The sequence below is a fragment of the Watersipora subatra genome, chromosome 4, assembly GCF_963576615.1.
Source record: "Watersipora subatra chromosome 4, tzWatSuba1.1, whole genome shotgun sequence".
NCBI lineage: Eukaryota > Metazoa > Bryozoa > Gymnolaemata > Cheilostomatida > Watersiporidae > Watersipora > Watersipora subatra.
The window spans coordinates 42,462,691-42,475,483 of NC_088711.1; the positions used below are offsets into that span (position 1 = coordinate 42,462,691).

At 38.1% G+C, this 12,793-nt stretch overlaps 1 protein-coding gene across 2 annotated transcripts in view; it reads right to left on the bottom strand.

Moving 5' to 3' along the window:
• Positions 1–8,288: 8,288 nt before the first annotated feature.
• Positions 8,289–12,793, bottom strand: part of LOC137392824 (rho GTPase-activating protein 17-like) — a 40,794-nt gene continuing 36,289 nt past the window's right edge. For both annotated transcript variants that reach the window (XM_068079154.1, XM_068079155.1), the window contains 2 exons: positions 10,980–11,151; positions 8,289–9,645 (listed from right to left, as the gene is read on the bottom strand). In XM_068079154.1, the coding sequence (XP_067935255.1) occupies positions 8,697–9,645; positions 10,980–11,151 (1,121 nt within the window). In that variant the 3' untranslated portion in view covers positions 8,289–8,696. The remainder of the gene's footprint in view (positions 9,646–10,979; positions 11,152–12,793) is intronic.

Consider the following 12,793-nt stretch of genomic DNA (forward strand, 5'->3'; position numbering starts at 1 on the left):
TTTTGTTTCCCACTGCTAACGCTTCAGTAAACCCTTTTAGCAGAGTAGTGAGAACTGTAGTTTCTGTCGGAGATCTGATATGCTTTGCTGGCACTATCACAGATTTAGTCTCTGGAGGGGAAGAATCATTAGTAGGAGGAGACCGTTCTGAGGACTCGTTAGCTGGAGTAGGTCGTTCTGATGGCTCGCTAGCTGGAACAGCAGGTAGCATTTCCTCAGTCAGTGTGTGTCTGTCTTCTTGCAGCATTCTTATGGGTCCTACGTCGTGGGTTTCTTCTAGATATTCCTGAAATATTCTTTGTTCTTCTTCAAGTTGTCTTGCTCTGTCTAGTTTTTCATGCTCCAGAATTTCCTGCTCTACAGCCTCCTGCTCATCCATTTGCTTTTCCATTGATGAGCAGAACTCGGTGGCTCGTGAGACAAACAATGCATACATCTGGTTGGTTTGTTCTGGGATTTTATTTGTATTATCATCACACAAGGCAACAAGTTCATCGTATAGTTTAATAATACATTTCATTCTATTATCAGCAGTATCGTATGTGTCATAGAGATCACTCAAGGTAATCCCCGATGAAGATACAGTTTTTTGGGTTTCGGTGAGAAATCTAAACTCAACATTAATTCTTTTGCCTATATTTAGGCACAGCTCAGAAACCTTACTTTCTTTTCCGTTTGAGGACAATTTTGTTTTTCTACGCTCTCGAATGCTACTATCAACACTAACAGAGCTTGTTTTGGCAGCAGTTTGACTATCTTTTTCACTATCTCGAGAATTTTCTGTTTGTTCGTTCGTAGCTCCGGTGCTCGGAATATCACCCTCGGCCGGAAGCGAACTTGAACTCTCCTTATCGCTGTCCATTTTAAGCTAACCTGACAACCTGTTATTAATGACCTTAGATGATTTACAGTGTTTAGATTCAAAATTAATACTACTAATATAAATGTTTCAGTTATAACAAGTAAAATAGCACACTTAATATCTATACATGCACACGCAGTAGACTATTGTTTGTTACTTATCACTCTGTTGATAGGCTTCAGTTGGTTCTGTTAACTCTCTAGATATGGAATGGCTAGAGCACCTTTGCAGTTTGGTAGCAGTTTGTTTCTCTCTAGAATAGCTAGAGCACCTTTGCAGTTTGGTAGCAGTTTATTTCTCTCTAGAATGGCTAGAGCACCTTTGCAGTTTATTTCTCTCTAGAATAGCTAGAGCTCCATTTGCAGGTCGATCAGTCTCTCTCAGTTTTGAGATAAGGTTTCACTGTAGAGTTTTATAGAAACTCCAAACTCATATTTGTACTCGGATTGTTAATGAGAGATTTGAATCACTGATGTGGATTATATTTATTGTTAATCATATAGGGCTGAAGCCTTCACACCGTGAAACCTGTGAAATTACAGACAATTATTAAGTGAAATTAGCATTGGTTATAAATTCATAATTGACAATACATGTGATATCTTCAAGAAATTTATACTTCAAGTAAATTATCCAAGTGCAATCAGTCAGTTAAAAAGAACAAAACACATATATAGTTCAAAACTGTTATTTAAGATAGACTTACTGACCTGTGCCTCTTTGAACAATCCAAGCTATAATACAGAATAAGTAGGTTTACAACTTTACTAAAAAAAGGTTACATTATGTAGTTGACTGTGTGAAAATTGGTGAGAGACTGAACAGGTCAGGTAAAAACATCATCTAAGGTCATCAGGTTAGATTGTCATTGGTCTAGCGACATATTTCAGTTACTCAAAAACCAATAAAGATAGTTCAAGTTACTTCTGCTGGTGGTTACCTATACCGGCCACAAGAGCTGAGCACAAACATTTCATTATTGCTTCACTGATTATAAAAACATAAACTGCTGACAAGCATCCTAGTAGGTAGCTCAGAGGGCAAATCTTTATTTCACTACAGACTCAAACACACCCCTTCATTCTAAGATGCCTAAATTCCACAAAGTTCCGCCGGCGCGGGGCCAGGCGATTTACACAAATTTTGCACCACACCCTTTTTTCCTAGATCTGCCCCTGCTATCAGTAAGCGAATTGATGCTCAGGATTTTTTTAGTTCTGTACTAGATAGCTTGAAAGTAGTTGCTTAATAGATCAGTTCTCGGGAATCAGAGAAAAGATCAAATATTTTTACCGGTCTGAGGAAGGCACGGAGCATATGCGTGTGAAGATTGAATAAAATGGTCCACAAATTTTTTAAATACAATTGTAGCTGAGGCCCATATCGAGTTTTTGGAGTTGTTTTTGGACAGAGATAATTGGTTTATTGACCAGTAAATCCCGTAAAAACTAGAAATTATAAAAAGTAAAATATGATTATGATGATGTCAGCAGTGGATAAAATGTATGAATAAAATATGCAAATAGAGTATGCGAATATTACAAGAGGTAAATAAATCAGATGTATATGTCATGAATAAAAATTAACGTACCTCTATTCTCCTTTCATTGGAGCCTTGCTAGTACTTTGGAAGATATTTAAAATATTTATCCAACAGGTATAATTGCTTGAAAAGTCTCTACTATAATAAAAGCATCATGTTCATAAATTGATAAATAAAGTATTGAAGAGCGAACTTGTAACGTTGCTGTCTTGATGAGTTGTAGGGACTGCTCTGGGTGAGTTGCTGACGTGTATTTATATGGTGTACTAGGCATGTAAAAAGTTATAAAAAATGGTTAATGGGTTACTGTCATGAGCTGAACATCTGGTGCACTGATTCCCGCAGACAACGCCAAAGCAGAGGCAATAAAATGGGACATAAACCCACCCAATTTCAAGAGTCGCTAAGCCAAGCTCCAGAAATTGCACCAAAATAATTGCTGCTCCATTGATGGCACCCAAAGCAAAGAATACTGAAAGCATTAATCCAGCTGGAACTGGCCAGATTCGGAAGCATGAGTCAGCTCAAAATAGCCCATTAGACTTCAGGTGACATACTGCACTGGACTAATTAATTTAACACAAAGGGCAGTCAGCTACAACAATTACTGACTAACGACACGCAACAATACTTATTAAATAATGTTACTATAATAAGAACTGTATCTGACCATCCATCTGATAACCCTGGTCAACAAAAAAAAGATCACATCATATAGGGTTTGAACTTATGAGTTTCAGCTTAGCAAACAACCACTCTACCGCCTGTGCCAATTCACCAGCTTGCTATACTATGGAAATATTGTGCAGCTGTTTATTATGTCTGACGATCTCTCACGGCACTCAAGACTGTTGTGTTACTAGTATATATAATAACTCACTAACGGTTTTGCTCATTGTTTTCATTTGCAAAATACTCAGTCTACAATAAATTGTTTTGTTTATACAGCAATACTTACGTAAAAAGCAAAACATAAATTAATAATTAAATAGTTTAATGCATTCTTGGTTTTGAAACTTGACCATAAACACAAGCTAGTGTCTATTTTGTTATCCGTTATTTATCTAAATAGTGCAATGAGTTGCTTTTTGTTGTAAGTATTAACAGTAACTGCACTACAATTTGCTCCACTGATGAAAATAGCCATGAACAGAAGGAATAACAAAACAGGAAAAGCAAGCTTACACATAGCACACAAAAAAGTGTTTGCAGCCTGGTCACTTTAGCAGTCATGAATCACTGTGTAATGCCAACAATGTCAAGTTTAAAAAAGATAAATATGCTGTAATATAAGTATATAACAATAGCGGTAAAAGGCAGTTACATGTACATCTTGTTGTTTAGCTGGCAGGGAACCTGCACAGTCAGACACTGTTGTGAGTATTTTCTTCCAGCAAAACATTAGATGGTTATTTGTTATAATGCTGGAGGCAGAGACGAGACGCAAGGATAAAGTGATTAAACAGGAAATGCCCTCATTTTCCTTGTAGTGAAAAAATCATTTGACTGGAATAAAAACCACTCAAGCAGCAAATGTTAGTCATGCATAGAAAACCAAGTAATCAGCTGGGCTGTGGTGAGTCTGACTGTTGAGTAATAATGCAATGTCAACAGTTGGCCTTTGTAAAACGATGAGCAAGCATAAGTTTTCCAAAGTGGAAAATCCATGTTTTGTGAAAAGTGGCCAATGAGATTTAAGTATTGAGCTAATAAAAATGAGAAAGAGGAAATAAAATTCTGGAACAATGGTGAAGATGTGAGAGAGGTGTTTCCCTAGCATCTGTCATCATAATTACTGTGTTAACAAGTTTTTAGCAGACTGCAAGACTTTAGTATAACATATGGTGCTGCTGTTGTATAATATATGATATAATATAATAATATATGTTACTGTAGTAGTATAATAATATGGTATTGTAGTTGTATAATATAGGGTACTGTGGTGGTTTAATATATGGTACTGTAGCAGTATATTATATAGTACTGTGGTTGTATGATATATGGTACTGTGGTTGTATGATATATGGTACTGTAGCTGTATGATATATGGTACTGTAGCTGTATGATATATGGTACTGTAGTTGTATGATATATGGTACTGTAGTTGTATGATATATGGTACTGTGTTTGTATGATATATGGTGCTGTAGTTGTATAATATATGGAACTGTGATTGTATGATATATGGTACTGTGGTTGTATGATTAATGGTACTGTAGCTGTATGATATATGGTACTGTAGCTGTATGATATATGGTACTGTAGTTGTATGATATATGGTACTGTAGTTGTATGATATATGGTACTGTGGTTGTATGATATATGGAACTGTGGTTGTATGATATATGGTACTGTAGTTGTATGATATATGGTACTGTGGTTGTATGATATATGGTTCTGTAATTGTATGACATATGGTGCTGTGGTTGGATGATTTATGGGCACGAATGCTTTGTGCTTGTGGGAAGAAAGACGGCATCAGCGCATCACTCAGTTTCCATTCTCTCGCCTGTTTGGTTCTTGTGATTTTGCCCTTCATTATGGCTCAAAGTGCCAAGCAGATTTTTCAAATGGTAATGTGTCAAAGAACCAAAAGACAAATCATCATGGAGGTGAAACCAGATATTAATAAGGGTACAAATTGATTTACATAGAGTGTTCTAGATTGCATTGAAATTCTGACTGCACTTCATCTTATGAATAAATCAGCGCTTTAAGTTGAGGACCACCTCGATAGGCTACACTGTTATTATAACTCATGTGCCATGTGCTTCCTTCTCCTACATAGCTGAGACAAAGGTGAATCATTCAGGTTCACATGATGATAGCACCTGATTTACTGTTTTTTAGGAAGTTAGCCAAGTGTCGTTTATTTTTTCCTTATGTTGTCATGTGAGGATGATTTTAGTGAATTCTCAGAACAGTTGCATATAGCATGCATACAGATATGCATATAGCAAAGTAAAGAACATCTCACTCTCACCAGCAGTAGATCAATAGAATGTCCTTTTTGTTGTCCACCTCTCAAAGGATCTCACTTTCTCAAAGGATCTCACTTTCAAGGATCTCAAAATCTCAAAGGATTTCACTTTTTTATATACTTTTTAGCATATCATTATAAAATATGAGTGTTTTAAATTTTTTATGAAGCACACTATAGATTTCTTCAAATACTCCTGTCTCATCACTAGATTTGCTAGAGCAGTGGTTCCCAACTACCTTAGAGCCATGGACCCTCTGAGCTCTTTATCTCAAAGTCATAGACCCTTTTATAAACATCATAATATATGGCGTTTATAACAATGCATTTTAAATTGGTGTACATTATAAATTAGAATAATATAAGAGTCAATAGATTTGACATGTTTCTATTTATTTATTTACATAAAGCAATGATATATACTAAATTGCTTTGACTGTTAATTTTCAGTTACTGGGATAGATTATACTTTTTGTTTTTCACCAAATTCTCAATCTTTGGGGAAATGGTTGACAAAGTGCATTGCATCTTGCCTTCAAGTCCCAGTCAGTTTCGTTGTTTCGATTTGAGAACAACCATGGAGGAAAAAGCAGACTCGCATAAGTATGTAGACACAAATGGGAGCAGAGTTCGGAGGGCGTGTTTGGCCGTCTGTGGATGAATCATGGAAGGCCAAAATTCTTCAATGGTTTTATCTTCATAAACATCTTTGGTTATTTTACCGATCTGCTGGTTTCATTTTGTTGTCAAATAAATATAGTTGCCAAATATTGTCACAATTAAGATCAGTCAGCTGCCATTAACAAGCATTCATGATATTAATAGTCGCCATTGTGAAATGATCCAAATTTGGTTTTACATCTAGATTTTGAGTATGAAAACTAAACTGCACAGCTTTGCTGCTGTCCCATCTTATTATCCTGGTAAAACAATGTGACAATGACAAAAGACTTTGCCATTTTATATTATAGGTGGAAACATATTAATCAAAAACTAGGGAAAAAAGGCCGTTGTTTGGGTGATTTCGGGTAAAATTATATTTAAATTTAAGCATATACTAAGACCCCTACCAATCTGAAAATTGGTAAAAATAAGTAAGTTGAAATGTTTTATTTTCCATGGATCTTAGTATATCGCTCAAATTGAAGAGGGAAGAGAGAATTATGTGTTTGCAGGTTATAGGTTTTGTTGTTTTGTACTACTAACCAGAAATCAGGTACTATCTAGCGATTGATGCAGATAGGTGATAAAGTCTAGACCCGAAAACCTAACAAGACAACGCGACCACCTCCCGGGAATTGCATTAACCCAGAAACCCAGGCTAGCACAATCCCAACAGACTTCAATCATTAAACCCCGCCCGTATGATAGCCGTCGTCTATCCTTTTAGGGTTTTATTTCATTTATTCAACCACTATGACAGAAATAGCTGTAAGTATCTAGCTAGAATAACCAATACCGGCACCAGCCTGTGGACCCCCTCAAAACCTCCTGTGGACCCCTAGGAGGTCCATGGACCACCAGTTGGGAACCACTGTGCTAGAGAATGTCAAATATCTCAATTTGTCTTATTGGCCTTTGATTAGATCTATTGTTGTTGGCTAAAGTGCATGCAAATGGGCAGTTGTTTTCAAGGTCAACCAGCAATCGTCGCTTTAGCTCACTCTATTAAAGTTTGTTGCTACAGCTTGCCGCCTGACCCTTGACCCCTGTTGCCCCCTGACCTGTTTTGCAAAATATTAACATTCTTTAATATAATAAGAGCGGGGTACATTTACCGGAAGCCACAATAACTGCGGAAAGTATTGCACCCGGCTGGAATTGAACATAGAATCGCAACAAAACATTCAAGTGAGTAGACGCCGCACCACCTTTTTTCTACAACCTATCGGTTCCTGAGAATAACTGTGTACATAATTACTACGCATGACAGTCTCTCTGCCATCGTACTAGTAATAATAATAGCGAATATGTGAACAGGCTAAGCATAAAATTCTTTCCTTCCAGAAGTTTACGGAAGACTCAGCTGGCTCACCCTCAATCAAATTCTATACATAAAAGCTCCTAGCTTATATCCATGGAACCAGTGAGGATGACTAATGCAGTCCCCCACCCGTGTTATCATAGGCAGTTACTCATCCATTCTTGGACTATTTTAACTTTTGCATACGCACTGCCTATCTTTCAAATCATGCGTATATTCAAATCTCTTCAACATAAAACCTGCTTTTCTCCAATACTAGTATCCAGTATGATGGCTGACCATAGACCTATTAACTATACTATATTAAGTATAACTAATAGGTCTATGTGGCTGACAGACTGGTACTGACACTCTCTACAAGTGATCGATTCAACTTGGTTGAAACCAATTTTTAGCCTAAGAGAAATTCTAAAATACCGTATAAACTTCACGTATTTCTAGTACATATTGTAACTGTAAAATAGGGTCTTGTTACAAAACTTCCCTTGTAGGTAAATTTATGAGGGTGCCACATGGTATAACCATATTCACAGTGAAACCATGTTTTATGGCCAAATGTTATGAGCTAGTTAGAGAGTAATGTTTTAGTAAGCAACAAAGGCACATGCGTTGGAAGCTGTACTATGTACATGTACATCAGTAAGGAAGTAGCCTCTTCTACCGCTTCACATGTTCTGGACTTTCACAGAAAAAGCCTGCTAACTCGCCACTATCACCTTGCCAATCAAAAATTTTCACTTTTCAAGAGTGCCACAGGAATATCACTAGAAAATTTTTTTTACTGTATAGGTGCATCAGAGATGAATTTTGGGAATACTGTTGATCGATTACACTGTAGGAAAATTGATTGAACTGTATGGGACACTAGTGGTAATTGGTATGAGTAAACTGAGATGTTCTGCTGAAAATGTACGACGTGTCAAAACTTGCAAGGGTATATTAATCAAAATAAGCTCTTCAGCAAAAATTAACTCCAAAATATTTGATATCTAACAATTGAGTTCACAAAAAAGAGGATATGCCTCATCGTGTTACAGTCACTCTTTAAAAAAAATAAAATATAAATGATGAAAATCACAAACTACTAGTAAAAAGGGACAATCTGACAACAATAACTAATCTATAAGCATATGAAATATATGAATCCTATGATAGGCAGCATGATTGGAAAGGTCAATAAGTCATCCATTACATGAAACTATCTTGTGAATGTGGTCAGCTGTTCAGTTTTAATGTGTATGAAGAAAGCCATAGAAACAAATGTAATATGTTGATAACAAGCTGGCCTTGAAGCAAAAAAGACAGCTATGTCAAGATGTTGAATATGCTACAAGGCAGTGTGATCAGTCACACTATTCCTATGATGAAGATGTTCGTTATTGTCTTTTAGAAGATCAGTTTCCTTTATACTATCCTTACGTTGCTGCAGATTGCTGCCAGACGGAGTGTCCATGTTAATCAGAGTAGTTTTGGAAGAATCATTTGTAGGAAGATCTCCCTCGGGAGTCGTTTCTAAAGAACTTTTATGTTCTGATGGAGGCTTAGGAGAAAGCACAGAGTGTGTGCGTTGTGGTATGGGTGGGGGCTGGCGTAGTTTTAAATCGTGGGACTTGGTTCTGCTGTGACCCCGCACCTCTGTCACCACATTTCCTGGCACATCAGCAGATATGTTGCGAACATGAGTTTTTACATGGGCGCTTGGGCTTACAGAAATTGATCGCTCGAGACTAACAGACGAGTCAGACTTGACGGTGTCATCAAGGAAAGGATTCAAGGACGCTGTAGGGGTGGTGTCCGATGAGGGGGTCGGCGGTGGGGGATTGTTTGGTCGACAAGGAGCCTTACTAGTTGAGCTACTTGCTGATGGAGACTCGGAGGACCGTCGGGTGGCTGACCGTGATCCAGGTGAAGTGAGTGATGGTGGTGGTCCTGGTGGAGGGCCATCAGGTTTCTTAACAGACGCATTGCGATCAGGCTTGGCATCAGATCTATCTGGCTTGCCCTCGGGCCTATCTGGCTTGCCCTCAGGCCTATCTGGCTTGCCCTCGGGCCTATCTGGCTTGCCCTCTGGCCTATCTGGCTTGCCCTCGGGCCTATCTGGCTTGCCCTCAAGCCTATCTGGTTTGTCCTCGGGCCTATCTGGCTTGCCTTCAGGCCGATCAGGCTTTATAGCAGCAGCCTCTTTACTAGCGTGATTAATGAAAGGAGGTGGGGCTGGAGCAAGTTTCTTGTTCTTGCGATGGTTGTACGGGCTATGCGCAGTGTGGCTGCTATTTCTGAAAAATTGTATAGTAGGTGATAAATATAAGGGATAAGTACAAAGAGCAAGAACAAATGCAAGTTAAAGCAACGATTGTACAGCAGATTGTAGGGGAATAAGATGCAAAACTAATAATCAAAACCAAATAGGCTATGCGCATGCTTTCTAATTCTAGCGCCTACTGCAACCTTTGGAGAGACGACTCCACACTAGCGGAAGCTTGTGAATGATCGTGGCCTACACGAGTTAGTTGTAATGATCAATCTAAAATGCAGGTAAACATGTTCAGTGAATGTTTTTAGGCATAAATGACAATACCTCTGTCGATGAGCATGAAATGCATATGGAATACATGGTATATACGAGCACTAGAAAGATTGCAAAGGAAGAAAATATTTGAAATTGAATATGCAGAAACCAAGCTTTCACCTATTTCTTACGAACTCAGTTATTGGTCAGCATTGTTTTTTGCTTATAGGACAAGATAAAACATGATTTTGAGAGATCATCATCTGCTCAAGTGTGTCATACAAAAAGATTGCTACACTATATAGCACAGTGTGCGCAACAACGATTGAGTAAGTATTGAAGGCAGTGGGAATATCACTCCTCTCATACAAATACTACAGTAAAATTTTGACTAGCTGTGCTAGATGTTGGATTTCTATGAGCTAATAAAACATTCACCTGTTGAATATTACTACAACGTTAAACTTTATATTAGCAATGTAAAGACTTGCTTTGTTACAACCCATACATCATTGCATGGCTGATGGGAGCATCACTACAATAGCAAACTGTGCTAATATGTAACCATTCCACTACGTAAGTTGCATTTCTTGATGTTTCACTATACATGATCCCCACTGACTATTTACGAGTTTACACAAACTGTTCTAAGGAGCCAAGGCTTTAAAAAGAAACACTCAGTAAGACGTTAAAAGAATCATCAGCTGTAGGATTAAAATAAGAACATGCATGAAAGGACTACTCCTAAAATTAGCCAACTAACGTTCTCAGTATAATCAAGTGAATACTTATTACATACATGTAGGTGATCTGCAATGTAGCAGCAATGCAGTTGACTGCTTGTACATCTTTAATTGTTTTACAAACCAGTCATAAACATATATGATGAATTGTGGTTATATTTGATGCACTAGTGCCTTACGAGAGAAGACAATTCCAATATCAAACTGGAAACTATATTAATTGTCTTTAGCTAGATATATCTAGCTACAGAGACAAACTAAAACATTCTCTGGGCTCTTTAGTTCAAGTACTCATAAAACACAAACAATGGTGAGGCTATCATAACAACCATCGTCTGTTATCTGGCAACCAACTAACCCGCTATCTGTTGAGGTGAGGCTGAGCTGGGAGGCACTCAGAGATGATGCGTTAACTGTAGGCTTCCCCTTGCTAATGCCAGAACTGGACTCTTCCTTGTTTTGGCTTGTAGGCAGCTTTTCTACGGAGTTTTGGTGTGAGAGCACTGAAGAGACGTCAGCGAATGTCACATCTGCCAACAACTCAGAAGCCATAACTCAAATTCTCTTCAAATGTTACATGAAAAATTAGTGCAATTAAATAAGTCAAATACACACGGAATCAATGTAAAACTGCAACTTGAAGAAACCAAGCTATGCTTTCTAAGTTGATCATTTCAGCCGAGTTCATTATTGTTGAAAAATGGATAAATACGTGAGTATTAATTCTCCAACAGCCAAACACCACAAACCTCATAGACATGTTATTGACGAATGAAATGTATAGTGTTATGAAGAAAGGCAGAAAGCATAATACTGCATGCAGTTGAAGACATCATGGTGAACAAGTAACCAATTGTAAACAAATAACAAAGAAGTAAAACAAAACATCACATGGACAAAACTTAGGTAACTAATGTTCAACATAACTGCTTTATAATGCCTAAATAATAAGGGATACAATAAAACAACAAGCTGGCAAAATAAAAAAAACTAGCTGAACAATTAATGCTAATAATTCATAATAATTCAAAAAACCTTTCAGACAATAATAGATATAATATCAATGCCCAGGGGTGCAGTGAAGACCTTCAACAAACTAGCTAAAGAGACCAGTTCAAGTTTAAAATGCAACTCGGAAAACATTTTTTGATTTGCAAAACAGCTAGGGTCTCTAACAAAATAGCTAGGGTCTATAACAAATTTTAAACAAAAAGCTATAGAAGCAGCGTGTCTAAGGCCTCTCTAACCTATTTTCATTAGCATCAATAGTGCTAACTAGAGAACATCAAAATCGTACATAATGCTGGCTACGGTACACCTCTCACCATAGTAGTCCAACTAAATAAGTTTTCATACTAGATGCTTGATGAAAGATACGATTGAAAAGCATTTGTGATTGCAAGCATTGTTATAATGTGACAACTAAAAGAAGCTCGGCAATAGGGAATGCAGTGTAGGGTTATATTAGTTTAGACAGGGGAATCAGTGTAAGTCAGCCGGTAGGGCGAGAATGGTCTGACGAAGGGGCGAGTGGTGTTTGAGCCACGGCAAGGGTAGAGCCGAGCAGGGATGACAGCGGGGATTGAGAGTTGACAGCACCGGTTTCTAAATGCCAGTCTTCTTTAGGCTTTCTTTGCGCATTCTTTCGAGTGACGCCCACGACGGCAGCTCTTTTCACAAACTCAATGTCTAAATGAAAAGAGAACTTGCAATGCAACAGAAACATTCAAGAAGAGGGGTTAGCAGTAACCGACGAGGACAGCAAGCGGGAAACAGTTATGGCAGCAAGCAACAGATGACAACAGAAATGAGCAGCTAAAGAGAGCTTTTACACATTTGCCATTGCAAAAGGTGAGATTACCTTCTGATGGTGAGTCCATAGAGCCAGGTCTGTTAGGGGATGTGAAAGCGCTGTTAGTTACTGAATGGACCTTTTGGAGGTATTCTAGTCCTGTTACGGAGTTACCACCCTGGAGTGAGGTAAGCGCAAAAGCGGTGTCATACATGTCAGAGTGAACGCGGTGAGGTAGTGAGGTGCTGTTGAGAGGAAAACTCCTAGTTGGAGGCTGAACAGGGCTTGGATCACTTTCTTCTGACGCTAGTGGTGCATCTGGAGCCCCAGTGAACCAGCAGTCAAATTGATTTTCCTCAGGTCGGGCGTATCCGGGTTTA